The sequence below is a fragment of the Thamnophis elegans genome, chromosome 2 (genome assembly GCF_009769535.1).
Source record: "Thamnophis elegans isolate rThaEle1 chromosome 2, rThaEle1.pri, whole genome shotgun sequence".
Classification (NCBI taxonomy): domain Eukaryota; kingdom Metazoa; phylum Chordata; class Lepidosauria; order Squamata; family Colubridae; genus Thamnophis; species Thamnophis elegans.
The window spans coordinates 108,369,564-108,395,914 of NC_045542.1; the positions used below are offsets into that span (position 1 = coordinate 108,369,564).

The 26,351-nt window shown below is 36.9% G+C and overlaps 1 protein-coding gene across 1 annotated transcript in view; it reads left to right on the forward strand.

Annotated features, from left to right (window-relative positions):
* The window catches only part of SLC6A11 (solute carrier family 6 member 11), a 100,637-nt gene extending 74,768 nt beyond the window's left edge, over positions 1–25,869 (forward strand). Inside the window, exons 7-14 of the mRNA XM_032210182.1 lie at positions 10,013–10,116; positions 11,594–11,718; positions 11,935–12,047; positions 13,376–13,513; positions 15,551–15,653; positions 20,596–20,696; positions 23,558–23,728; positions 25,717–25,869. Of these exons, the coding sequence (XP_032066073.1) occupies positions 10,013–10,116; positions 11,594–11,718; positions 11,935–12,047; positions 13,376–13,513; positions 15,551–15,653; positions 20,596–20,696; positions 23,558–23,728; positions 25,717–25,869 (1,008 nt within the window). The remainder of the gene's footprint in view (positions 1–10,012; positions 10,117–11,593; positions 11,719–11,934; positions 12,048–13,375; positions 13,514–15,550; positions 15,654–20,595; positions 20,697–23,557; positions 23,729–25,716) is intronic.
* The last annotated feature ends 482 nt before the right edge of the window (positions 25,870–26,351 follow it).

The window sequence follows — 26,351 nt, forward strand, 5'->3', positions numbered from 1 at the left end:
CTTATGATATTTTGCATTATGTTAAAAATGCTTTATAATAATTTTTATGTCATCAAATGTTTTGTAAAATTTGCTAAATTTCAATTCCATAAATTATAGATTCTGGAATTTAGTGCATTTTAGATACATGGTTGAAAAGACTTTATCCTACTGTGCACAATTTCTCCCAGTTAAAGATTATGGAAAGGAGAGTTTTAAGGTGGAACAATCTGGAGCTGAACACTCTTAAAGCTTTAAAGATCATGGTAGATTTTAGAAGAGTCTCTTCTATTCTACCCCTTCTTACAACTGGTCTATGACAACTTGCCATGGCAACTCACCACGGTCAACTTGTCACAGCCAACTCACCACAGCCAACTTGCTACAACTGACTCGCTGCAGGCAACTCACCATAGGACCACTGGGCATGGCCAATTTGCCACAGTAAAACTTGCCATGGGACAAGAGTGCCACTAATATTGAAGAAATAGTAGAATAGAATAATTAAAGAAAGGATGGCAAAGCAGAGGCAAAATGAAGCGAGTGACAAAAATTAAAATATTAAAAAAATATTTTAAATAATTAAATTGAACTGTTGAATTGTCCCACAACAAGTTGTCCCAGGCAAATTGGCCGTGTAGAGTTGTCCCACAGTGAGTTGGCCATGGCATATTGGCCAAGGCAAATTGGCCATAGTGAGTTGGCTGCAGTGAGTTGGCTGCAGTGAATTGTCCCATTCCGTTTTACAATATCAGGCAAAACAGTATCAATAATAGAGGCCGATACAATAGGTTGTATTATCTACAAGGACTTGAAATGGACACTAAAACTGGAACCAAAATTAAAAAGACACAACAAAGAATGTTCTTCCTGCATCAACTCAGAAAACATGCCCAAGGATCTGCTGATACAGTTGTATATAGGAATTATTGAGTCTGTCATTTGTACCTCTATAACTGGTTTGGCGCAGCAACCAAACAGGACAGGTACAAGCTTCAACTAATAATTAGAACTGCAGAAAAAACCATTGCAGCCAGCCTGCCTTCCACTGAGGATCTGTACATTGCACGAACCAGAAAGAGGACTGAGAAAATATCTACAGACCCCTCATATCCTGGACATAAACTGTTTCAACTTCTCCGCTCTGCTATAGGGAATTGCATGGCAAAACAATTCGACACAAAAATAGGTTTTCCCCTATGCCATCACTCTGATGAACACTTAATTCTCACAGCATTGTGTTAGCCCTAAATATATTTACTATTAGCCTTCTCATCATCTCATCTTTCTTATCTTCTCACCTTTCCTACTGTCATCTCCTGTTGTTATCTAGATTTAGATTTTTAGATTTTTAGATTTTATCTATTATTTATAGGCCGCCCTTTTCCCTGAGGGGACTCAGGGCGGCTTACAATTCATAGGAGGGGGAGTGCAAGACAAAAATAAGACAATACGTGAGTAAAAATAAAAATAAAATAATAAAACACAACATTCATTCAACATTCAGGTGGGGCGGATTAAAATCTTTATCCCCAGGCCTGACGGGATAGCCAGATCTTAAGGGCTGTGCGGAAGGTCTGGACGGTGGTGAGGGTACGAATCTCCACGGGGAGATCGTTCCAAAGGGTCGGAGCTGCTACTGAGAAGGCTCTCCTCCGCGTAGTCGCCAGTCGGCACTGACTGGCGGATGGAACTCGGAGAAGGCCCAATCTGTGCGATCTAATAGGTCGAAGGGAGGTAATTGGCAGGAGGCAGTCTCTAATCTATGATTATCACTTGTTGTATCTTATGATTAATGTTTGCAACTATGCTCTATGATCACATAGTTGTTTATATGAACACTTCAAGCTTATGCACCGAAGACAAATTTCTTTTGTGTTGAATCACATTCGGCCAATAGAGAATTCTATATATCTATAACTGAACTATACCAAACTCAAACTTCGAAACACTTGTAGATTGGTTTTCTCCTAATTTCTTTATAAAACAGTGGTTATCATGGAAAAATATCAGATCTACCAGTATCCATTCTCAGTACAGCATAAAATAAGCCCAAAACTCTTGTCAACTAAATATGAAAATATAGGTCAACTAGATTGTTCATGAATAAAGGAAAGGGAAAAGTGTATGTAAAGTATTCCTCACAAATACCTCTTGCTTTGGTAGCTGACTTTCTACATTGGTTGGCACCACAGAAACATGATACAAGTGTGGCTTTTCTTCAAGAATTGTTTTGCTTCATTTAAGCTAGAAGTTGGTTTCTACTCAACATGCTTGGACAAATTACCATTTCAATGTGTGTAAAGTATTCTAAGCCTTGGTGCTTATTTCTGGACGCAGCAATGAATCAACAACAACAACAAAACTTGAGTACTTAAGTCGTTCTCTCCTTTTCCCATAATGAATGTGCTCCATTCATTGGTGTCTGTAAGTAACATTAGCAGAAGGTAGGAGAGGAACTGCTTAGCAACTCTCAGAAATCCCAAAGAGAGGTGGAAAGGAAGTGATTTTCATGTAATTATTCACTGCCACAAAAGCTGTTGTCAGGTAGACACTAGAAACATAGCTGTTTTATTGTTTCCCTAACCTACTTTTAATCTTTTGAGAATCACTTCTGTTAAAAGAAGGAAAAAGAAAAGGCTTAATTCAGTCATTTTTTGCCTAACTATTTAAGTTCTGTTTTCTCTGCTAATGAACCCCTCTGCTTACAGAAGTTGTGTTGTTGAATACCGCAACCCCCCTTCCATAGTACAATCTCAGAAACAAGAGTGAATCTTGTATCCAAATACAGCACATTTCAGCTATTTATCTAGACAGCATACTTTGTTTTACTTTATTTTTCTGTTTAATTACAACTGTTAATAGCATGGCAAATGAAAGGCAAAACAAGATTATATGTACACATCGTAATGAAAGGCTTGGGTTACCGTGGTGGAAGGTTAAACACATTTATATCTGATTATGCCACAGCTCTTTCAAACATACCACTACAATGAAATCTGTGTTTTACTTTTGTCAGTATTTTGTGCATAACTCTTAGCTTTGATATTTTATGTTTATATCGGGGCTCTGCTGGCATATTTCACAGTGACAAAATTGTCTCCCAAATTGATCCTTTTCTATTCTGAATGTGAATTCAATATTTTGGAACTAGAGATAACCCTCGACTTACGACCACAATTGAACCCAAATTTTATGTTGCTAAGTGAGAAATTTGTTAAATGAATTTTGCTCCATTTTACGACTTTTCTTGCCATGTTTGCTAAGTGAATCACTGCAGTTGTTAAATTAGTAATATGGTTGTTAAGTGAATTTAGTGAACAGTCACTAAATGCACTATTGTAAATCGAGGACTGCCTGTAATGATAGATATTTTTTTTATTTGTCTGAATTTTATTTAATTCAAAGTGAAATGAAAAGTCTGCCTCCTATTGAGTTCAACTTTTCCTAACTTCATGGTCATGTCCATGATGTTTTGTTAGCAACAGTAGAGAAGTGGTTTGCCAGTTCTTTCTCCCAAGGTATTTGTTTCAACTCTTCCATATATTATACAGCCCTGAAATTTTAGATGTGATCTCCCATTTAATTAATGAAGCCTAAGTCTGCTGGTCTTTTTTTGAGATAAATGGTATGTTGCTATTTGCTGAGACAAGTAAACTGACACAAATCAGATGAGTAGCAAGCTGCATTTGTCTTTGGGCAAAAGTTGAGTATTCAACATTTCTGCTGTTCTGTTTATGTCCGTCTAGCCTCAGAGGCTGGGCATTTCAAGTGGAGACTTAAAAACGGAAAGGTTTGGTCCAAGAGAGCAAATGATGAAGTGTGCATCTCAACATCATGTGTGCAAAGCCACAATGCAAATACAAATGGGCAGCACTAGCATTCTGATTTCACAACACACAATTTGTCATTTGTCACTACCGTATTTCTCCGAAAATAAGATAGAGTCTTATTTTCTTTTGACCCCGAAATAAGCGCTTGGCCTTATTTTTGGGGAGGTCTTATTATTTTTGAGGTGCAGGAGGTGGCGAGCGTGGTCACCTCATGGCTGCTGCTGTGGTGCCATATTTTCAGAAAGGGCTTATTTTGGGGGGCGGGCTTATTTTAGCGCATGCACTCAAAAGCCCGACTGGGCTTATTATCCGAGGAGGTCTTATTTTCAGGGAAACAGGGTATAATAATTGGAAACAAATACCTATGAATTGTCCCTTTCTTGGATAGATTTACATTAAAAAACTATGCTATATTTATTGAAGACATTTTTTTCTAGAGAAATATGCTAAATCATGCTGTATTATTCAGTGGTTTCTTGCCAAGATTTTGTAGATTCTTAAGAAAGGGAATACACAAAAAATATGGGACACTGGTGGGATTCAACCAGCGTGCACCTATTCCAGAGAACCGGCTGTTAACTTTCTAAGCAGTTCAGAGAACTGGTTATTGGAAGAAATCTCATTTCTGGTTAACCCTTATTACATTATAACAACTAAAGCGAAGTGCCCATCAACGTGAGTGACATTGAGTTGGCCCCACCCACCCAATCACATGATCATTGAACTCCACCAACCAGCTGGTCATTAGGACAGAGAACTAGTTGTTAAACTATTTCAAACCCACCACTGGACACATGCACCCTGGATTAGGTATTCCAAATTTACTATGTCCAAGAGACTGAAGATCTGAATTATGCTGGCCTTCCTGATAATTGGGAAGCAATCTTCTGAGTTGGTCATTCTGTAGCTCAGGAAAGTTTGCTCTTTTCAGGGGCAGTTTTTTTTCAGTTCCTGAAGTTATATTTTACCGACAAAGAAATAATGAGAGACTAGTATAGATCTATTTCAAGCTATTTAGCTCTTGTCAGCTAGCCATACCCATTAGACGAGAGCTAAATAGCTTGAAATATAATACTAGCTTCCCTTTATTTCTTTGTTTATAAAATATAAGTCCAACACAAAAATAGTTTGTCACAAAAGTAACTACCTGCAAAGGCTCCGTTGGGGCAGAAAGGTAAAAGCGGAAGTAGCATACCGCATCCCATATTTGGGGGAACAGGGTTGCCCTGATTGATCAGTTTCACTGGAAAAAAACACTTTTTCTTTTCAGTTGTTTTGATAGATTCCAAAAATATTCTTTCAATTATTTATTAATGCAGCCTTCAACAGGCTTGTAGGGTGAACATGTGAAAATTGTCATATTCATCATGAAGTGATCATTTTCCTTGCTCCAAAACCAACCTGAACTTCCTCCCACAGAGGTTGCACAGTGGGAGAAGTCTGGAAAGAGCCTTCTCCTGCAGCTGGGTAGCTCCAATGGAAGCCATATTGTTATGCTATTGACTGCAGGCCATGCCATTGCATGTGCTGGAGGTAGCTAGCTTGAAGCTTTCTCCAGACTATTCAAAAGGCCTTTTGGATGCAGCTGAGAGTAAACAAAAGATGTGGAAAAGCTCTTTTCATGCCTCTGAACTTCCTAAAGGCTGATGACCTGATGATGGTTGAGAACGGCCAACAGCATGAAAAGAATGTCACTTCATACTGATGACCTTCTCTAGATTGCGGGATGGAAGAAATTAATGGCCTGGAAAAACTCTTTTGGAACTGATTCTCTTTTTTGGAGTACTAGTTAGCAGGTGAATGTGGAAAAATGCCTCTTTCGTTGCTGAGCTATGCCCATCGCTTCCAATTGTGAGTGCTTGAGAGAGTCCAGCAGTGCAAAGGGGAGCCACTAGCTTTCTTCCATTGATGGAGGACCTTTGAAAGCATAGGATATGATACCGATGCAGAGGTGAGTTGCTGCCGGTTCGGTCCAGTTCAGCTGAACCAGTAGTGGAATTCAGGCCTGGGTCACAGAACCGGCAGCAACCCAGGCCTGACACGCCCCCAAACAGGTTCCCTCACCACTGCTGATGTTGCTGCCATGTTGGATTTTAAATTGTAAATTGTTCTGCAAATATGCAGAGGGCTTGCAGCGCATGTCTGATGCGCACAAGGATTATGAACCGGTAGTAAAACCAGCAGCAAACACCCCCCCCCCCCCCTATACTGATGGCACAGTAGGTAGGGAAAAATAATAATTGTGTACTTTGCACTGGGAAAGCAAAAGTATTTTCTATTAGCTATCCTCTGCAATAAGTAGGTAACGGCAGTCTTCTGTAAATAAAAGTAGATCAAAATATAGATGAATCAAACCAAACTTCTGTTTAAGCCAGCATTATATTTTTCTGGCAGCTCATCCACACCCTGAAAATAAAAATCTTTCAAACAGCATGGGAATTCAGCATAAAGCTCAGAAGTAATAGAAGTGACTATATAACAATTAAGCAAGTAGCCACTGATACTTTTCATTTTTAATTTGCCACGAGTTGAAAAAGTCTCTTTTGATGTTATGAATAGTGATGATCACTGCATTTTCTGGTGGAAAAAAACCCCCATGTAATTAATTATGTTTTTTGTGAAGCCCTACTTATTTTATCTTGGTCATCACTGCTAGTTTATACTCTACCTCACCTATTTAATAGTAAACTGAGAATTGAAAGTTGTCAACTTTCAAAAATAGAGTCTATCAGAAAAATAAAATTGGAGAATCCAGTGTGCAAAACTATGTACTTCCATTACATTTCATATGATATAGTCCTATGGAATTAATTTTGGACATATGTTCAAATAATTAATTCCAAATAATACTTTATGAATATATGTATCTAAAATGTTTATAGTATAGAGCTGCCCAACTTGAACTATGCTACTGTGGTTTGTGTACAATAAACAGAACAAAAATATTTTTTTAAAAAACCCAAACAATACAGCTAAAAACAAGGAACAATTATTAATTAGAGATCAAGGACTCAAACTTGTTGCATTCCTCTGCACCAGAACTCAAATTATCCTGGTTGAAGCATCCATATTTCAAGCAAGGTTTTTACTGAGTTTATGAACAAGAGAAAGCCAATGGGGTTGAGCCAACTATAAGTTGGCAATTGAATTTTCCACATTTAAACATGCCTATCCTGAGAGTATTTAAGTGTGGTAGAACTGTCTTCTCTGCCATTTATTATATGGAGATACTCATATACGAACATATCATCTCTGAAAGCTTTGTCCAACCAGGAGGGGCATAGATCTAGAACACACTCACAGTACCTTGTCATCTACTTCAGGACTAACAGGATTGAATTCCTCCCAAATAACAACCCAAGACTGTTGAAGACAATTTCATAGGATGTGCACAACTAGAATCCAACTCATCATGAATCCAAGTGATTTTATCCACCAGGTATCCCAAATAGTCTCCATAGCAGCCCTGCAGATGGTTCCCTGTTCTGACACCCCCCCACCGTACGATGAGTCACGCCGACACAAGGTTGTAAAACGGTTGTGTCCTGCAAAAGGTCTCCTCCCAAAGTCTCTTCTTATATACTCTCTTGGGAGGAGCCTAATCACAACCACCTGGGCCCTATTATCTTCTATGTCTCCGTAATTGCTGCCAGCGCTTATCTGCCCATCTCTGCCAGGCATCTGGGACCAACTCCTTTTGCTCCTCCCAAGGCCTGACGTCTTCACCACTGCTCCAGGGCCTGATGTCAGGGACAAACTTCCTTTGGCTTTCACCACTGCTCCATGCCTCAGGCGCCTCCTGGTGGCCAACCAGCCTCTCTGGTCCCTGCTCGGAGTCTGAACCCTGCCCCGGGTCCTCCACATCATCCAGAGCCGACTCATAGGGTCCCTCACTATCGGAGTCTGTTGGCACTCCAACGGCTCCTGCTGTTCCCTAACCAAGAAGGGATCTAAACATGGCACAGGCAGCACTCAAAAGAATAAGAATAACAAAATATAGAAATATAGAAATACAGTAAGCACAAGTTAATCATTATGGTATAGTGGTTAAGACTCCAGGCTAGAAACCAAGAGATAATGAGTTTGCTCCTGCCTTGGTCTAGAAACCTTTCTGTCTTACAAGGAAAGACTGGCGTATCTTTATATTTTTAATTTAGAAAAAAAATCATACTAAAGAAGAAATTTTTTTTTTAATTTACAGCATTTTAAATTCTTGCCTAACTACCCATCTTAATATCAGACCTCTGGGTGACTCACAAACATAACACAGGTAGTCCTCAACTTACAACTACAATTGAACCCAAAATTTCTGTTGCTAAGCGAGACACTTTCTAAGTATATTTTGGCCCTTTGTACGATCTTTCTTGCCACAATTGTTAAGTGAATCCATTGCAGTTGTCATGTTAATAACATAGTTGTTAAGTGAATCTGGCTCCCCCATTGACTTTGCTTGTCAGAAAGCCACAACAGGTGATCACATGACCCCAGGATACTACAATCATCGTAAATATGAAGCAGTTGTCTAAACGTCTGAATTTTCATTATGTGATCATAGGGATGCTGCGATGGTCGTAAGTGTGAAAAATGGTTATAAGGAACTTTTTTCAGTGTAATTTCAAACAGTCACTAAATGAAATGTTGCAAGTTGAGGACTATCTGTAGAAAAACAATATAATGAATATCATGAATAGTTGTTTTTGTTACCTGTCTCTTTCTCTTTCCCATATATTAAAAATAATGGTTGATGCTAGTATAACTTCTGAATTAAACAAGGTACAAATTGTGATTGACCAAGGAAGCTGATTGATTCCAAACAAACAAGAGAAATAGCTATTTTTCATACACTGTATTTTATATATGTGTATAAAATTTGCTGTCACAGATTATTTCAGTGGTCCCTAACCTAGGAACTAAAGGAGAATCTTTTAGGAACAGAACAACTGCATATCATCTTCAACACTTTGTGACCAGCCAGATGCATCTGAGAACCCAGAAGGACAAGATAGCAATAGGACTTTTCCATTGTTGTTTCCTAGCAAGTGGTGAGAAAGTGAGCATAGTTTTTTTACAATCATTATTCTGAAGGCAGTGTACCTTTCAGAAGTCCAGGAGCCATAAATAGCCCTTCACAGATTTGTCTTCAATGCTTTTAACCATGTCTAAACTGATCTCCATCACAGCATCTAAAGCAGCAAGAGAAATGAATACATTTTTCAAAGAATTTTCTGAAAGAAATGGATGATTGACTGTAGCTGACACAGTCATAAGGATGTAATAGAATGAGAAAAACATGAACCTTGCCTTGATCTTCTAAGAGAAGGTACAAGGTGTAAATATATGTAAATAATGAAATATATAGAATGTAGCATAGAGAAATCCCTTACCAGGTGCACTTAAGCTTAACACTCAAAATAGGGGTTGTCAAATTTGAATTTTTTCTTAATCATCTCATTATTTTTGCCTGTTCCCTCAGTTTGAGAATTCAGAAAAAAGCTACGTATAAAATTAAAAGTGTGATTGAGGTTCTCCTGAGAAATAATAATGACTTCTTTGCTGGATATCAATCCCTATACAAATCTACCTTCCTTCAATTGGAATTATAGATTACAATACCCTGCTTTAACTTGCTGTCTAGGTGTAGATGTAGTATGCTATAACTTCCATTTACTCCAATCCGCATTGCCAAAATCCCTGGAAACTATAGTTTAAAAAAAAAACATTTTCCCCAGTGTACTTAATTTCTACAAACAGTAGTTCCACTGATGCAGTGTTTACAGATGTACTTTGTCTGAGTATCTAACTGTAGAGAAAACCCCTGGCCTCTTATATCAATTTTAGACCACAGTAAGATCATGCAGTCATAGTAGCTGCTTTCTGTCAATAAAACAGGAGTTCTGCCCCCCCATAAGTGAGTATTTCTTTTATGTTTGCTAAAAAATAATAATTAATATTTCAAATAGATACTTCACTAGAATAAAAGAAATCACAAACATCAGGAGGAAAAGGAATAACAACAAAGACAACCAAAAGGCAATGTTTATTTTTTTATCGCATAATGATCTTTGGATTTTTAAACTGGTTATCTAGCTAAAAATATGGCCACAAGGCATTATGGTTATAATATATATGAATTATTGTATACAGATCTGAAACAGAAAATATTTCTTCTTTCCTAAATTATTTTTGCTTTATGTTTGCAGGTCTGGGTAGATGCTGGAACACAGATATTTTTCTCCTATGCTATCTGCCTGGGATGCTTGACAGCCCTAGGAAGCTACAATAACTACAATAATAACTGTTATAGGTAATGTACAATTGGGTCATTCTATTTATAAATTTAGGTGTATAATTAAGGTAATTATTTGGAGATTGTACACAAAACTAGTTAAAACACTTAAACACATGCTGTACATGTGTGCACACTGCATACACTAATAAACACTATGCATTATTTAAATGGTCTGGACACTGTTTCATTGGTGAGATACATGTTGATCTCCAAGACAAAATCCTATCTTGGATTTAATGTGTTAATAATTAAAGTTAATTCAGCCCATATCTCATCCCTTTTCTGGAAGCAAAACATCAACTTTTCAATCCTGGTGTCAGCACAAAATCCATAAAAAGTTGCCAGAGCATTGCAAAAACAAAAAGTCTAGATCAAATAAACCAACTTTATTGTCCTTCCTTTTATATCTAACAACTTTTAATTCAATTAATATTGAAGTTGGTTTTTATTTCTCTTTGATTCTTCTATATCCCATCACATAGCCCCCACTCCCCTTTCACAGCTCCTTCAAGGCTTTAACGAACTTCCATTGTAATACATAAAACATTTTCTAGGTTATTGTTTATCATTTGCATTTCCCTTTATTTTTTTATTCCCTTTTATTTTTTTAATTTTAATCATTTCTTTCATAAATCCAGTAAAACATCCTTTTCTGTATCATACTCTACAATCTGTATTTTGTCTGTCTTGTCAAGTAAAAATACTGAATCTTTGTCAACTTATTTCAGATAAATCCTTGTGGAATATAAATCTTCAAAGTACATTTAAAACTGACAAACCTGTCAATCTTTAAGGTGCCACAAGATTTTATATTTCTTAACACAATCTTCCCTCTTTTCAAACTGATTGACAACCATGAATTCAAATATTGTAAACATTTACCTACACAAAAGGATATCATATTCTGAAGAAAGTAGAAAACAGAGATTATTTATTTATTAGGTACAAAAATCACAAGTTATTTGAATATTAAATTGTACATTTCTGAACGCTCTGGTTATGCATTTCTCCTGAAAGCCTTGCAGGAAGAAATTTAATGTGAATGTTACTGTGTATATGCAACAAAATGTAGTCAATCATACAATATTGAAAGCCAGTAATTATATATCACGTGAGACAGTTTGTACAAGTTTTCTTTTCACATTCTGAGAAGACATTGAATTTTACAAAATACATCCAAACGGAAAATAATATTAACAAAGGCTACCAATGAACACCAAATAATTTAATGGTGCATTTTGGGCATATTAAAATTCTTATCAAATCTCTGATGATATCTCTGAGATCTAGAAAAGTAGAATTTGGTGATACTAAGTGTGACAAAAATGTACTATAATACCTTTGACTCCATCAATGTACCAGAAGTACAGCCAATAAGCTATGTGGAAAACTTCTGGAAGTTCCTGGTTTTCTCTTTCTGAATTTTTTCCAAAACTGTGGTATAAAGTCAAGCACTTAAAATTAAACAATGATTTTGCTCTTTATTTGATAGAGACTGCATTATGCTCTGTTGCCTGAACAGTGGTACAAGCTTTGTGGCTGGTTTTGCCATCTTTTCTGTTCTTGGCTTTATGGCTTTTGAACAGGGGGTTCCAATAGCAGAAGTTGCAGAATCAGGTAAGTTATACAAATATATTTGATGGTCTACTTGAATATGGGATTTCAAGATAAATTAATTGTGCAGGAAAGAAGTTGGACTTTTTCTTTTCTTTTCAAAGAGATATGATCCATCCCATGCCATCAATTATATACATATAGGGAATATTCATAATGTGATCAATTTATGAACAAATCCTCATTGATATATCTAATTCCTGTTTATTTCACTTTCAGGGCCTGGACTTGCTTTCATTGCATATCCAAAGGCGGTAACGATGATGCCTCTTTCTCCATTGTGGGCAACTTTGTTTTTCATGATGCTTATATTCCTTGGATTAGATAGTCAGGTACAAATTACAGTTATTGTAAAACTATTATAAACATTGCAAACTAATTTCTGTGAAGTCCATAAAATATAGAATTGTTACATACTGTAGTAAGAGTTGTTCTTTACCAGTATAAACATGACTTGTTAATATATCCAAACAGGTGTTATTTATGAAATAATAGAAAATGGAGAGGCAAATGTATAATAACACAAATTGAAAATAATGGGCCTCAATCACAGGCTAAACTTTAGAAGTTTAAAAGGCTAACAACCAAGAATTTGACAGAGAAAAGGCAATGAAGCCAGCTTTCCCATTGGAGCCATGGGTTCATTGGAAAATAGCATTCTAAAAGAATGGCAGCGTTTACCAGCCACTAAAATAAAGTCAAGAGATAGACATGTACCTGGTGAAGTCATTGACTTTTAGGATAGTGAACTAAAGAATTTAAAAATGGTATTTAATCAGATGAGCCATGGTGACGCAGTGGTTAGAGTGCAGTACTGCAAGCTACTTCTGCTGCCTGCCGACTGCCTGCAATTTGGCAGTTCAAATCTCACTAGGCTCAATAGCAGTAGACTTATATACCGCTTCATAGGCCTTTCAGGCCTCTCTAAGCGGTTTACAGAGAGTCAGCATATTGCCCCCAACAATCTGGGTCCTCATTTTACCCACCTCGGAAGGATGGAAGGCTGAGTCAACCCTGAGCCGGTGAGATTTGAACCGCTGACCTGCTGATCTAGCAGTAGCCTGCAGTGCTGCATTTAACCACTGCGCCACCTTGGCTCAAGGTTGACTCAGCCTTCCATCCTCCCGAGGAGGGTAAAATGAGGATCCAGATTTTTGGGGGCAATAGGCTGACTCTCTAAACTGCTTAGAGAGATCTGTAAAGCAGTATATGTCTAAATGCTATTGCTCTTGCTATTGAAGGATTAGATTTCAACAACATACAATCGGTACTATTGAGTTTGAAATGGGAATAAAAAAATGGAGCACTTTCCTCAGCCCAGAATATCTCTTTAAGTGTTGAATAATTTCCCTAGTTATTCATAGCACAGAGTCAAGAAATAATATAGAGTCTAGTGCCTGTATTATTTTGTTCTGAGAAAACTATTAAAATCTGTCCTGTGTCTCTTTTTGAAGAATAATAGGGATGGTCCAATGCCACTAATGCTAATCTAAAAACCAGCAAAATACTTAATCAGAATTACAATTGGCTCACACACTATGTAGTTTGAATAAAGCTCCTTATAGCATTGGGCTGTAAATGCTACAAAACATTTCATGCACTGATTACTGCTATAGAAATGGGAATGTATTTGTTTGCCTTGTTTCTGTTTTTTATGCAGTTTGTGTGTGTTGAGAGTCTTGTGACAGCAGTGGTGGATATGTACCCCAAGGTTTTCCGGAGGGGATACAGAAGAGAAATGTTGATTCTAGCTCTTTCAATTGTGTCTTACTTTCTTGGTTTAATCATGTTAACAGAGGTAAGAAAAGTTTAATAACATTCACAACTGTGAAGTAGTGGGAACATTTTAGGGTTGGAAATTCTATGAAGCATATTGGATGACTCATATATGATTGGAAACAGAAATATTTATTAAAAACCGGTTTTGGAATAAATTACCAATCATTTAGAAATTTTAAATCTTCTTGTCAAATATATTTTAGCATCCTATAAAATGGTGATCTTGATTTGAAAAGCCATTTAGGGATTAGGACAAGATTATCCCTTTCAACATGTCCTTCCCATTCACCAGAGTAAATTGAATTTTTGTATGTACAGAATCTCTCCAATCATCACTGATTGATTATGCTTTACTACAAACTGTTGTGAAACTGCTGCCCAGAATCCCCTAGATGAAATGGGTGGGGGAGGGAATGGATGATAGCACACAAATCAAACAAATTGAATTAATAAGAAGAATCATATTAGTAATCAACTATTGAATTGCCATTGACTGTAATTTTTAAATGACAGAGGCAAAAAGTACCATAAACACAGGAATATAAATAGTTATTATATTTCATAACATGAACTTAGTTTTATCCTGAGTTTACCAACTCCTTCATATTGGCTGAATAAGATAGCCATTCTGAGTTCCAGATTGGAATAGGGTAGAATCTGCTTTAATCACTGATGGATGACCTCTGCCAAGATACATGAAATTTGAACCCTCAGTTGCCTTTAATAATCATCAAGATAGTGGTATTTCACTTCATTATCTTCACAGAATGAATTAATTGTAAACAATCAGGTTACCTTAAAGAACAATTACATCCTTCCCTATAAAATATATAATCTTAAGGATAGATGCTGGTCTCTGAGATAGGGTTTGCAATACTGCTTACATCTCTGCCATGATTGATATCCCATTTATGGAAACTATCATGAATTGAATAAGGAATTGGATTCAACACACTAAATTATACCTTCCAACATTGATTTTATGCCATTACCAGAAAATATTTATATAAAAGTAAGCTATAGAAATACCTTAAATAAACAAAAGAAGTAATCTTTTTTTAAAAAAATCTCTTAATTGCAGAAGAGATATGTGACTAGTTCAGGTTTTCGGGTGGAGAGGTAGTCTAGAAGATTCTTTCACTGGAAAATATGCATACAATCCGATTGGAAACATGTATTAAGCCCTACTTCACAGAAGAGACCAACGCCTTACTCACAGTGTTCAGCTCTGTGCGACTGGAAAAGAATACGAGAGTCACACCACTATTGTCACTCTCCATAAAATAGTATTTAGAGGCCTATGTTCATGATTCTGAGAAAAACCCAACATCTATTACTGCAGCTGCTTACCCAACTGTTTTGAATAGACTTCAGCAAAATAATTTTTCAAAGCACACTGTTTCTATGCCTTTTGTTTCAAAGAGTATAATCTATGTTGTACATTCTAGAATGTGTGATTTGCAAAGTACAATCAAGTTGCAATATATATCATGGTCCACCAAATGGCACTGTTGCATCATTTACTGTCAATAAGGTTTTTCATTACAATTTTTTTTTCTCAAAAAACCCAAAACATTCAATGAGTTAAATTTAGTAGGACAAATGCACTGCTGTTGAAAAGAACTGCAATATCTACTTTGTGCTGTGTAATTTCTGACGAACATTTTAAACGCTGTGCAAATTTTCTTGTCGATTGAATTTCACTTTAAGCTGTATTGCAGAGCTTAGATTGAACAGCTAGCATTTTTATCAGATGTCTCTTACCTAAGCTTACTGATAAAGGTTAGCTTTTAACTACTCTAAGGTAAATCCTTGCTGTGAGACTAATATTACTACACTAATGGAAGTGCCCCACAATGAAAATAATGCCTTTAAAGGAATAATTTTCCTCTTGACTTGGGCAAAGGAGGAGAATGTTGTATTTTCCTCCTATTCAGTTATAATTTGAAATATTACATGGTATCCTCCAGTGAATGCTATCTGAAAATAATCCTCACACTTAACACTAAAATGTCACAAAATCGCAACCTTCTTATTTTTTAATTTTCTTTTTCAGGGTGGAATGTATGTTTTCCAACTATTTGATTCTTATGCTGCTAGTGGAATGTGCCTTCTTTTTGTGGCTATATTTGAATGTATCTGCATTGGCTGGTTTTATGGTAAGTCGATGATTGATGTTATTGCCTTGAAATTACATAATACTTTTCTGGATAATTTGAATAATGTATTTTTGATGTCAATTATTTATGTCCTGTTTCTTATTAAACAAATATGTCTCAAACATGTTAAATGTACACTAGATATACATAATGATCAATATCTTTTCCAGGGAGTAGTTGGGGAAATTTTTCTGGCCTTCGGCAGAGAAAAGATCACACAGGAGCAACAAAACAAAATGTTTAATGTTATCTTTGTTTGCCTCCATCTTTCTGGAATTCTTCCCACAGAAATTATTTCTATAATTTACCTTGTCAGATAATTTACCTTGTCAGTATGTAAGGTAAAGGTAAAGGTTCACCTTGCATATATGTGCTAGTTGTTCCCAAATCTAGGGGACAGTGCTCATCTCCATTTCAAAGCCAAACAGCCAGCACTACCAAAGACATCTCAGTGGTCATGTGGCCGGCATGATTAAACAGTGAAGACACACAGAACGCTGTTACCTTCCCACCAAAGTGGTCCCTATTTTTCTACTTGCATTTTTTACGTGCTTTCGAACTGCTAGGTTGGCAGAAGCTGGGACAAGTAACGGGAGCTCACTCCATTACGTGGCGCTAGGGATTCAAAGATTTATCTTCCCATATTGTTTCCCATATAAACATCCTTGGTTCTAAGGGTTTAGGAATTAAATACAGACTACATATTTAACTTTGACTTTTTTGTGAATAATTAATTAATTAATTTGATACTTCTATAATTTCATTTATTTATTAAATTTATATGCCACGTATTACTTTATCCAAAGAAACTCCGGGTGGCTGTGCAACCCTCTCATTCACTCACACGAACATAGCAATGATTTAGTGGATTTATTAATATTCCCCAGAAATTCCCTTTATCCAAAATCCAGAATAATCTCAATTAAGTCCTGCTAAAAGCAGACCAATGCTAGTCCACAGAGAAATGGCCAATGAGTTCACAAGGCACTTGAAAGTTTCCCAAATGAGATAAACCCACTGGGCAAAGTTAAATATACAATACAAGAGGGTTCACAGGGTAAGGAAAGTGCAGAGTTCACAAGGCACAATCCTGGTATCAATCAAAGCAAGGCATAAATCACAATGACCAGGAAAAACACAACTAGGAAATGAATATGTTCCCAGCATTGCCTCCATCTGTCTTCTGTACTAAATACCCAGCTTCTGGTGCAGCTCATTAAAAAGGATGAGGCTGCCTCCTCACAAGTAATCTTCACTGCTCCTGCCTTTTTTCTGCCCTATGTGTTCTCGGATCAGATGAAAAAGTTTCACTGACTGGCTGCAGCTATGTGGTCTCCCCACCTGAAACCTCAGGGCTGTCCTGATGCAGCTGTGCATCAGCCAAATCCCTATCAGATGGCTGCTAAGAGCCATTGACCAACTCCCTCTCCCCCCAGACATGTAACTGATTCATCTTTCTCCCAGCTGACATCTGGAGAGGTATTTGGGAAACTGTCTGGGGGAGTCATCACAAGGGTTCAAAATGCCACAAAAATAAAAATATAGAAACAATTATAAATGTAAGGGGAAAAAATAAACTTACAATAATTAAATACAGACTCTAGTAAATGTGTGAACTGCATTCAGTACTAAGTGTATGAGATGCAACCCCATATATGTACGTGGATTACCTAAAGTGCTCTTATATAATAAAATATTCCCAGAAAGCTAAAGTCACCCTGAACAACAGGAGGAGTCAGTCAGGAATCAATGGCCAGTGTATTAAATAAAATATGAATAAAGAGTGTCCCTTGATTTATCAATCTAATGCATTAAAACTGTATTGCTATAGTATACAAGCAAACATAATATTTCTCTCAAGTATTGCATGAATTGCAGAAGCCAGTTTGAAGCATAAACTGTTATTATGTACATCTAAGTTAAAGTCAGATGTTGACTGCAACAAAAAAATGTATCAACTCAAGTCAACTTGGTCTGATTTTCCAAGTGAATTTTAAAAAGAGGTTTTTTTTATACACACACATATGTGTGTGTGTGTGTGTGTGTGTTGTATTTGTGCTGATAAATAAATTAAGGGGAGACTAGTATAGATCTATTTCAAGCTATTTAGCTCTCATCAGCTAGCCATACCCTTACTGGGATTCGAACCTGTGCTGTATTACATCTTAGGCAGATGTCTTAACCATTAAGCCACAGGTCCTCCTCCTTATCAGCTGAAGCCAGGGAGTAGGTATATATTTAGTGTCACAACCCCTGGTATGCCCCCAATTATGGGAGGAAGCTAACTGCTTCCATTATCTGTCTAACAAGAGGCTTGTTAGCAGTTAGCTGTATATGTATATGTATATGTATACGTATATGTATATATATCTTTAAAGTATTCAAATTTATCCAACTTTCATGAATTAATGGTTTAATGCAACATTCCAATTTAATTTAGGAAATTTTTGTAAAGTTATTCAGTTTAGGTACATAGATGCTTATCATCTGCCGAAATAAGTATTCATTGAAATGGAATAAGCATCCCATTTTTCTTCAAGGAAAATAGAAGATCTTATTGATTGATTTATTTTATATAGCTGCTCATTGTATTTCCATGAGTCCAGACAGCTAACAAAGTTAAAATGCAAAGATAATTTTAAAAAATAGCAAAAATCATAATAAAATAAAATAAACAATAAAACTATTAACAACCAGTACAACATAATATGTGGGAGAATACCATTAATTTCCTCGACTGACTCCAGACCACCATTGGTAGATTCCTAGGTCAGATAGCAAAGCCATGATTTCAGGATTTTCCAGAAGTCCAACAAGTTCAGGGTCAGCTTGATTTCATGGAACATGATCTTCCAAAGAGTGGGTGTTGTGGCAGAAAAAGGTCTTTCTTGGATCCTATCAGATGGCATTCATTTGTGGATGGTACTTGCAACATGCTGTTTCTGCCAGACCGGATGTGATTGGGGAGAGGCAGAACTGCAGAAAAAACAATTATTGCCAACCTGCCTTCCATTGAGGACCTGTACGATGCACGAATCAAAAAGAGGGCTGTGAAAATATCTACAGACTCCTGGCACCCTGGACATAAATTGTTTCAACTCCTAGCCTCAAAAAGACTCCATAGAGCACTACACACTAAGACAACTAAACACAAGAACAGGTTTTTTTCCCGAATGCCATCACTCTTATAAACACATAATTCCCACACCACTGTAAACCTATTCACTAAGGCGGTATTACTATTGCTATCAGTCTTCTCATCCTTCCTATCACCCTCCCACTTATGACTGCAGGACTGTAACTTTGTCGCTTGTATCCTTATGATTTATATTGATATTGGTTGTTTCCTGATTGCTTGTTTGTACCCTATGACTATTATTAAGTGCTGTACCTTATGATTCTTGATGATTGTACCTTGTCTTTATATGTACACTGAGAGCAAATGCACCAAAGACAAATTCCTTGTGTATCCAATCACATTTGGCCGATAAAGAATTCTATCTATCTGTTTCTGCCAGACCTAGTGTGATTGGGGAGAAGCAGTCCCTCAAATAACTTGGCTCCATGCCATTCAGGACTTTAGAAATCAGCAGCAACACCTTTACTGAGGTGGCGCAGTGGTTAGAGTGCAGTACTGCAGGCCACTTCAGCTGACTGCTATCTGCAGTTCAGCGGTTCAAATCTCAACGGCTCAAGGTTGACTCAGCCTTCCATCCTTCCGAGGTGGGTGAAATGAGGACCCAGACTGTGGGGGCGATATGCTGACTCTGTAAACCGCTTAGAGAGGGCTGAAAGCCCTATGAAGCGGTATATAAGTCTAACTGCTATTGCTATTGCTATTGCTACTTGAACCCCCAAACAAACTGGTAATCAGTGCACTCGCTGAACAGAGATGCAATGTGCACTGATCTATGGGTAATCTTTTTAGTGATTGTCTTGTATGGCAATTGTTCAGAGCTATGACAGGGATTAAGAAGTAACTTTGCAACTAATGCTTGCATTTATAACCTTTGCAGTCCTGTGAAGCAAATAAAAGTTGAAGTAAGTACAGTTGAATTTTTACTTAGTGAACTTAAGTCACTTGGGCTTAACAACCATATTCCTGGTCCCAATGTTATTCTCCAAACCCTAAGCCACTCAGTCTTGCCAGGGTTGAACTAAAGTCTTTTGTTCCCCATCCAAACTCGTACAACCTCCAAGGACCAAGGCGGGACATCAGCATTATTGCTTACTTCACCAGGGGCAGAAATATACAGCTGGCATCATCAGCATACTGATGATATTTCACCCCATGGCTACAGGTGACCTCCTCCAATGGTTTCACATAGATGCTTTAATAAAATGTCTTAGCATGATGTTTTTGCCGTTCTCTTTCCCTCTGTCTTTTCCTGCTGGTAATGAAATAATTGATGCTGAGCTAATGTGCATCCCCTTGGAGCCCCTCCTTATCTTGGCAATAGGTTCCATCTTATTTTGGGGTTACACTTGGAAGGTAATGGCATCAAGAAGCTTGAGGCGCTTTCCCTACTCTTGTAATGGCATAACCTCATGATACAGCATCATTCTCAGGTGGCTCCAAAGGAAAATAAAAGTGACAGCCTTGTACGTCCCTTCCTCAGATGTGTAGTGACACAATGGACATCATGCCAAAAGCACTCTCAGGGCCCTAAAGCAGCCCTGGAAAGAACTGTGTTACTGTAGCTGTAGATACACCAGACCCAGTTATTTACCTGTAAATAACGGGCAATGTTTCTTTCCACCAACAGGCACATTTTTAGCAGCTGCCTTTGCTTTCCATTTTTATGCATTCATTGACAATCACAGAGAAGGGGTGAATCTCAGAAATAGTGTATAAATGTCTGTGTCACTACAGCATTCCATTGATTGAAAGTAAAAGTGTTAATGGATGCACACTCACTCTTTGCTCTTTTATTTTGCATAGGAAGCAATCGGTTTTACGACAACATTGAAGATATGATTGGGTACAGACCACTGGTAATGTTTAAATGGTGTTGGATGTTCCTTACTCCTGGCATTTGTGCAGTAAGTAATAAAACTTGTGATTAATACGAGAACACAATTAGTAAGACTCTGGCAAGGTTTTCATCAGGTTGTCTTTGTTCAAATAATTTTGCAGAAGTAGATAATACAAGGAGAATGCAACAAATCTCAAGTGGTTAAGTGAAAAAAAAATCTTACGAAATATCCTTAGCTATTTTTTATTGATCATGTTATATTAGATTTTTTCCCTTTTTTCCTATTCCTATCCATCCTGATTCAGGCAAGCCATTGTTTCTTGCCATCTTCAAGTGTGTGTGTGTGTCTGTGTGTCTGTGTGTGTGTGTGTGTGTGTGTGGTGGGATTCAGCCAGTTCTTAACTTTCTAAGAGGTTCAGAGAACCGGTTTTTGGAAGAAAACTTCTTTTGTTTTTCTCCGCTTTACAGGGCTAATCCTGTCAGGAAGGCAGGAAGGAAACATTCTGGTGTTGTTTCTAGCTTAATCTTTATTGCCCTGCTCACAGAAATTGCCTCTCCGGTTAACCCTTATTACATTGTAACAGCTAAGGCAAAGCGCCCATCGACCTGAGTGATGTTGAGTTGGCCATGCCCACACAGTCACATGACCACTGAGCCACGCCCACCCAGCTGATCATTAGGGTAGAGAACTGGTTGTTAAATTATTTGAATCCCACTACTAGGGTGTGTGTGTGTGTGTGTGTGTGTGTGTGTGTGTGTACATATCTGTGTGCACCTTTGAGTCAGTGTTTACTCCTGATACCTGCCTGGACAGGTCCTGAATTTTTGTGTGTGCAAGATTTCAGAAATAACTTGTCATTGCCTCCTTCTTAGGGCTCAGAGACAGTGACTGGCCCAAGGTCATGCAGATGATGCCTTGAGGCCTAAAGACAAGAAGTCAGGGCCTCCCAATTTCCAAGCTGATGCCTTAACCATACTGTTTCTTTGTGCATTAATTCATATTGCAATGATAGAATACATAAGAGATCTAAGTTATATCTAAATATATGGCATTTCCTACATGGCATAGGAGTTTACTAATTTGCCTATCATGAGCACTTGGACAAAGATGTGGGGGACTGAATTCTAATTGATTCCCATAAATCTTGTCTCCAAATCTTGCTGTATCCTGCCTCAATTCCTGGGAAAAACTAACTTGGTTTGCTGGCATGAGCAATTTCACTTGGTGCCACTAATATACCAGATAGAATTGATGGATTTATATGTACCTACAGATAAATGTGTTCATGTGGGTGGGTATGGACACAAGCATGCACAGAAACACATTCATAGAGGGTTCTATGAAAATTCACCATAGCCAACTCGCCACAGCCAATTTGCCGTGGCCAACTTGCTACAGGACAATTTGCGACAGCAAACTCACCACAGGACAATCTCTGCAGGACAAGAGCTACACTAATATTAAAGAAATAGTGGAATAGAATCATTAAAGAAAGGATGCAAAAGGAGGGCCAGAATGAAACGTGAATGGCAAAAAATAAAATGTTTTTTTTAAAAATTATTTTAAATTATTAAATAGATTATTAAATTGTTCCACAATGAATTGTTCCACAATTGTCCTGCAGCGAGTTAGCCATGGTGAGTTGGCCATAGCGACCTGGCCATGGCAAGTTGTCCCATTTCGTTCACAAATATACGCAAACACACTCCCTATATAAATATACAGTAGAACTTCAGGACACAAATGCTTCTGACCACGACCAAATCAGGTGGCGACCCAAAATTTCATATATTTTTTTGCATCTGGTCGTGAACAAATACTCGGGTGGCGATCAAACACAGCCATGGTGATTTTCCTTGCTGCGGCAATTTTCCCTTCTGCATCATTATTATTATTATTTTTTGTATGCACATGGGCTGTTTGTCTTGCTTTCGGTCACAACCAAGTCGGGTTGCAATCGAAGTCCTGGAATGGATGACGGTCATGATCAGAGGTTCCACTGTACATACATACATTCATACATACATATAAATGCAAGGTTGCAAATAATATAAATGGATGATTCAGAGGTATTTTTGAAGTGATAAAATAATAAAGAAAACCTGACATTAACAGTGATGTAGGATTGTGGTAATTTTCACAACAGTTTAATAATTTTAAAAAGTTAATATGAAATTTATATGCATTTTATATATTTGTCTAAATACATGTGAATCTGTATATACATATTTATGTGTGGGTTTTCACAAATTCTGCAAGAGATTCATACCATATAAAGCATTTCTGTCCGCACCCATGTATGGTTGTGTACATTTTGTCTATTGTGTATTAAGGTTTATATATAAGATACACATTGTTATATTGATGCTTTATGAGAGAAATGCCACTGCAGCAAAACATGTACAGAATTCTCAACTCCATTTCCTCACAAATACATCAAACTGCTGTGATTTAGCTATTTCCAGAAGTAAATATTTGAAACTTGAAGTAGTTTGAGGCGTATTGAACGTTCTGGTATTTTTGTCCAGGTTGAGGCCACCTGAAATTGCAAACATTGCAATGTTTGTGAAAGATAGAAGAACCAACTCAGTAGTATGCAAATGGAAACATGTTCTACTCACAAGTCGATCTGCACAAATGCAACTTGTGACTAAATTGAAAAGAAGTCTTTATGTCTTTGCTATTTAAATTAAAGCTCATTGGGATTTCAATGTGAAATCTGGTTCCTTTGGGTAAAATAGGAGACAGATGCAAGTTATGTAAGTGTTGGAATTGAAGAAAACGGCAGAGATAGCATGCTGCCTGTCTGTCTTCCAAAGTAAGACCTGCTATAGTAATTTACTAGGATGAAGGAGTTTTCTAAGCAAGATTTCTCTCTCTCTCTCTTTTTCTCTCAAGGATACGTAACACATTCTTCCTTATTTCAGGGCATCTTCATATTTTTCCTGGTGAAATATAAACCTTTGAAGTACAACAATGTATATATATACCCGGACTGGGGTTATGGTATTGGATGGATGATGGCTCTCTCCTCCATGGTCTGCATTCCTTTGGGGATCTGTGTACAACTCTGGAAAACAGAAGGAACCATCATGGAGGTGGTGCTTATTTTTATTATAAAGCAGTTTGATATAATAGACGAGCAGCAGTTCTAGGTAGAAGCCCAGGAAGAAAAATTAGGATATACATCTTTTTGAATTCTGAGTCTTTATCTTCTGTTGGTAGTACTGCAGAAGTAAGGACCTTCTGACTCCACACAGTGCCTATTATTGTGATAAAACAAATGCAGATGTCAGATGATAGCAGTCAATTTATTAACTTACCTTTCATTTAATTTATGGTGATACCTGTGTAAAAAAAACCCAAGAGACAACTTGGGAGGGTGCAAAATTGGACATTTTTGTTACCCAAATAACACGTTTACATTTTAGGAGGATTGTTTTGGAGTTTTTTTTTTTTAATAATCACAAGCCTATTTAAGGACTTATTCCAGAGCATTCACTTGAGGGCCACAAATGAATAGCCTCTATTATATTGATTAAGCAGCATACAAACACTTGTTAGGGATGGTTTATATAATGTCAATTCACAAGCATAAGAAAAATATTTCATGAAACATTTTTAAACCAAAATGTGAAGGAGGGAGGGAAGAAATTGAAGTAACAAATGTCCTATATAGTAAGCCTCTAGTAATATTGGAATAGAATAAGAAAATGGCTTGAAGAAATTACTAAATTACTAAACAGCAAATAGATTTTAAACCAGAATTATTTTTATTGGGAATACCTACAAGGAATTATGATAAAAAAAACCACAATACTTAATTGTGAGCCGAGGTGGCACAGTGGTTAGCGTGCAGTACTGCAGGCCACTTCAGCTGACTGTTATCTGCAGTTCAGCAGTTCAAATCTCACTGGCTCAAGGTTGACTCAGCCTTCCATCCTTCTGAGGTGGGTGAAATGAGGACCCAGACTGTGGGGGCAATATGCTGACTCTGTAAACTGCTTAGAGAGGGCTGAAAGCCCTATGAAGCAGTATATAAGACTAACTGCTATTGCTATTGCTAATTATACATATCATAATGGCAGCGAGAATAGCATATGCACAAAATTGGAATAATAATAATATACCAACAGAGGGGAATGTTATAATGAAAGTGTTAGAGTGTGCAGAGATGGACAAATTTACAAAAGAAATAAAAGAAAATGACGAAGCAGAATATTATATAGCATGGAACGAGTGGTACAAATGGCTAGCGGACAGGTGTAAAGCTTAAGGAAAGACTAAATGAAGAAGACACGGGATTTTGGAATTAACAATGTATAGGTAGCGATGAACAAACATGTATAAATGGAAAGAAGGATTGTAAAGACTGTATGTAATAGTATCATATGTATAGACAAAGAGAAACTGAAATAAGAGGTGGAAAGTACATTTACAATGGAGGTATACCGAGGTGGAAATGTTGTACAGAAGGAAATTGGAAAAAAAATATTTTTTTCTTTTCATCTTTTTTTAAAAACTGTTCAATAAATTTTTTTTTAAAAAAGAAGTGGAAACTGTTAGCTGGTAAATATTTAGAACCGGTGAAGGTGTTGTTTTATGCACATCGTAGCAACAATATTTTTATCTTAAGTAATCTATTATGGAATGAATGGAGAACAAATTATTTCAAATTCACTTCCAAAGAGGTGCTTTCAAACATGCTTTGAACACATCACCTGACTGTACCTGTCACTACAGCTATTTAATGCTGGAAGGAGACATGACTGCTTTAATGAGGTATAGACTGGTGCGGCATTCATCCTCCCATGCTTTCTGATATATATCTCTTCCAAATCAAATCTATGCATGCATGCATGCATGCATGCATGCATGCATACATGCATACATACATGCATATATACATAGTTTTAAGTTTGCAACATGCAACACCAAAATATATTATGATGTTAAAACTCTGATATTCAAGAACCAGTGCTTTAAAAGAGCAATATGTATGAACTAGGTTTTATTGAGTTGGCATGACTATTAAGAATGACAGAAATACTTAATGGTTTTTTTTTATTTGCTTTCTATTTTCCAGAGATTCAGAAAACTGATTGTAGCTAGCCCAGATCTGAAAATGAGAGGAAAGATCAGAACTGGCTCATATGTTGCTACAGCAAATGACTACGATGCCAAACTGAAAGGTGATGGCAACATTTCAGCCATTACAGAAAAAGAGACACATTTCTAAATGAACTATTATTATTATTTTTGTAAAAACGAAGACATAAATAAATGAATGAATCCTTCACTTAATTATAGAAAGCAGCTTGTTTTGCACAACTTTATTAACAAGTTAATTTTAAAGTGAACTTGTATAATTGTTTAAAAGTGATTTTTAAGTATTATATAAGTAACAATTATATATATATATATATATATATATATATATATATATAAATATATATAAAAATGAAATAGAATTCTTTGTTAGTGATGACTTGTAATATTGTGATTCTGGTGTTTTTATAGTGCCTAGGAGGATCTGTATAATCTGTGGTAAAACGTTTACACTTTTTTAAGGCATGTGTTGTATAGTTACTACACCCTCTAATTTGTAAGCATGTCCAACCGTTTCAGCTTCTACTGTATGTATATGAAGGGAATCACAATGTCATTATTTTAGTATCTGTAAGGGTACTTTCTTCAGATATGTAGCTTTGTTTAACACCT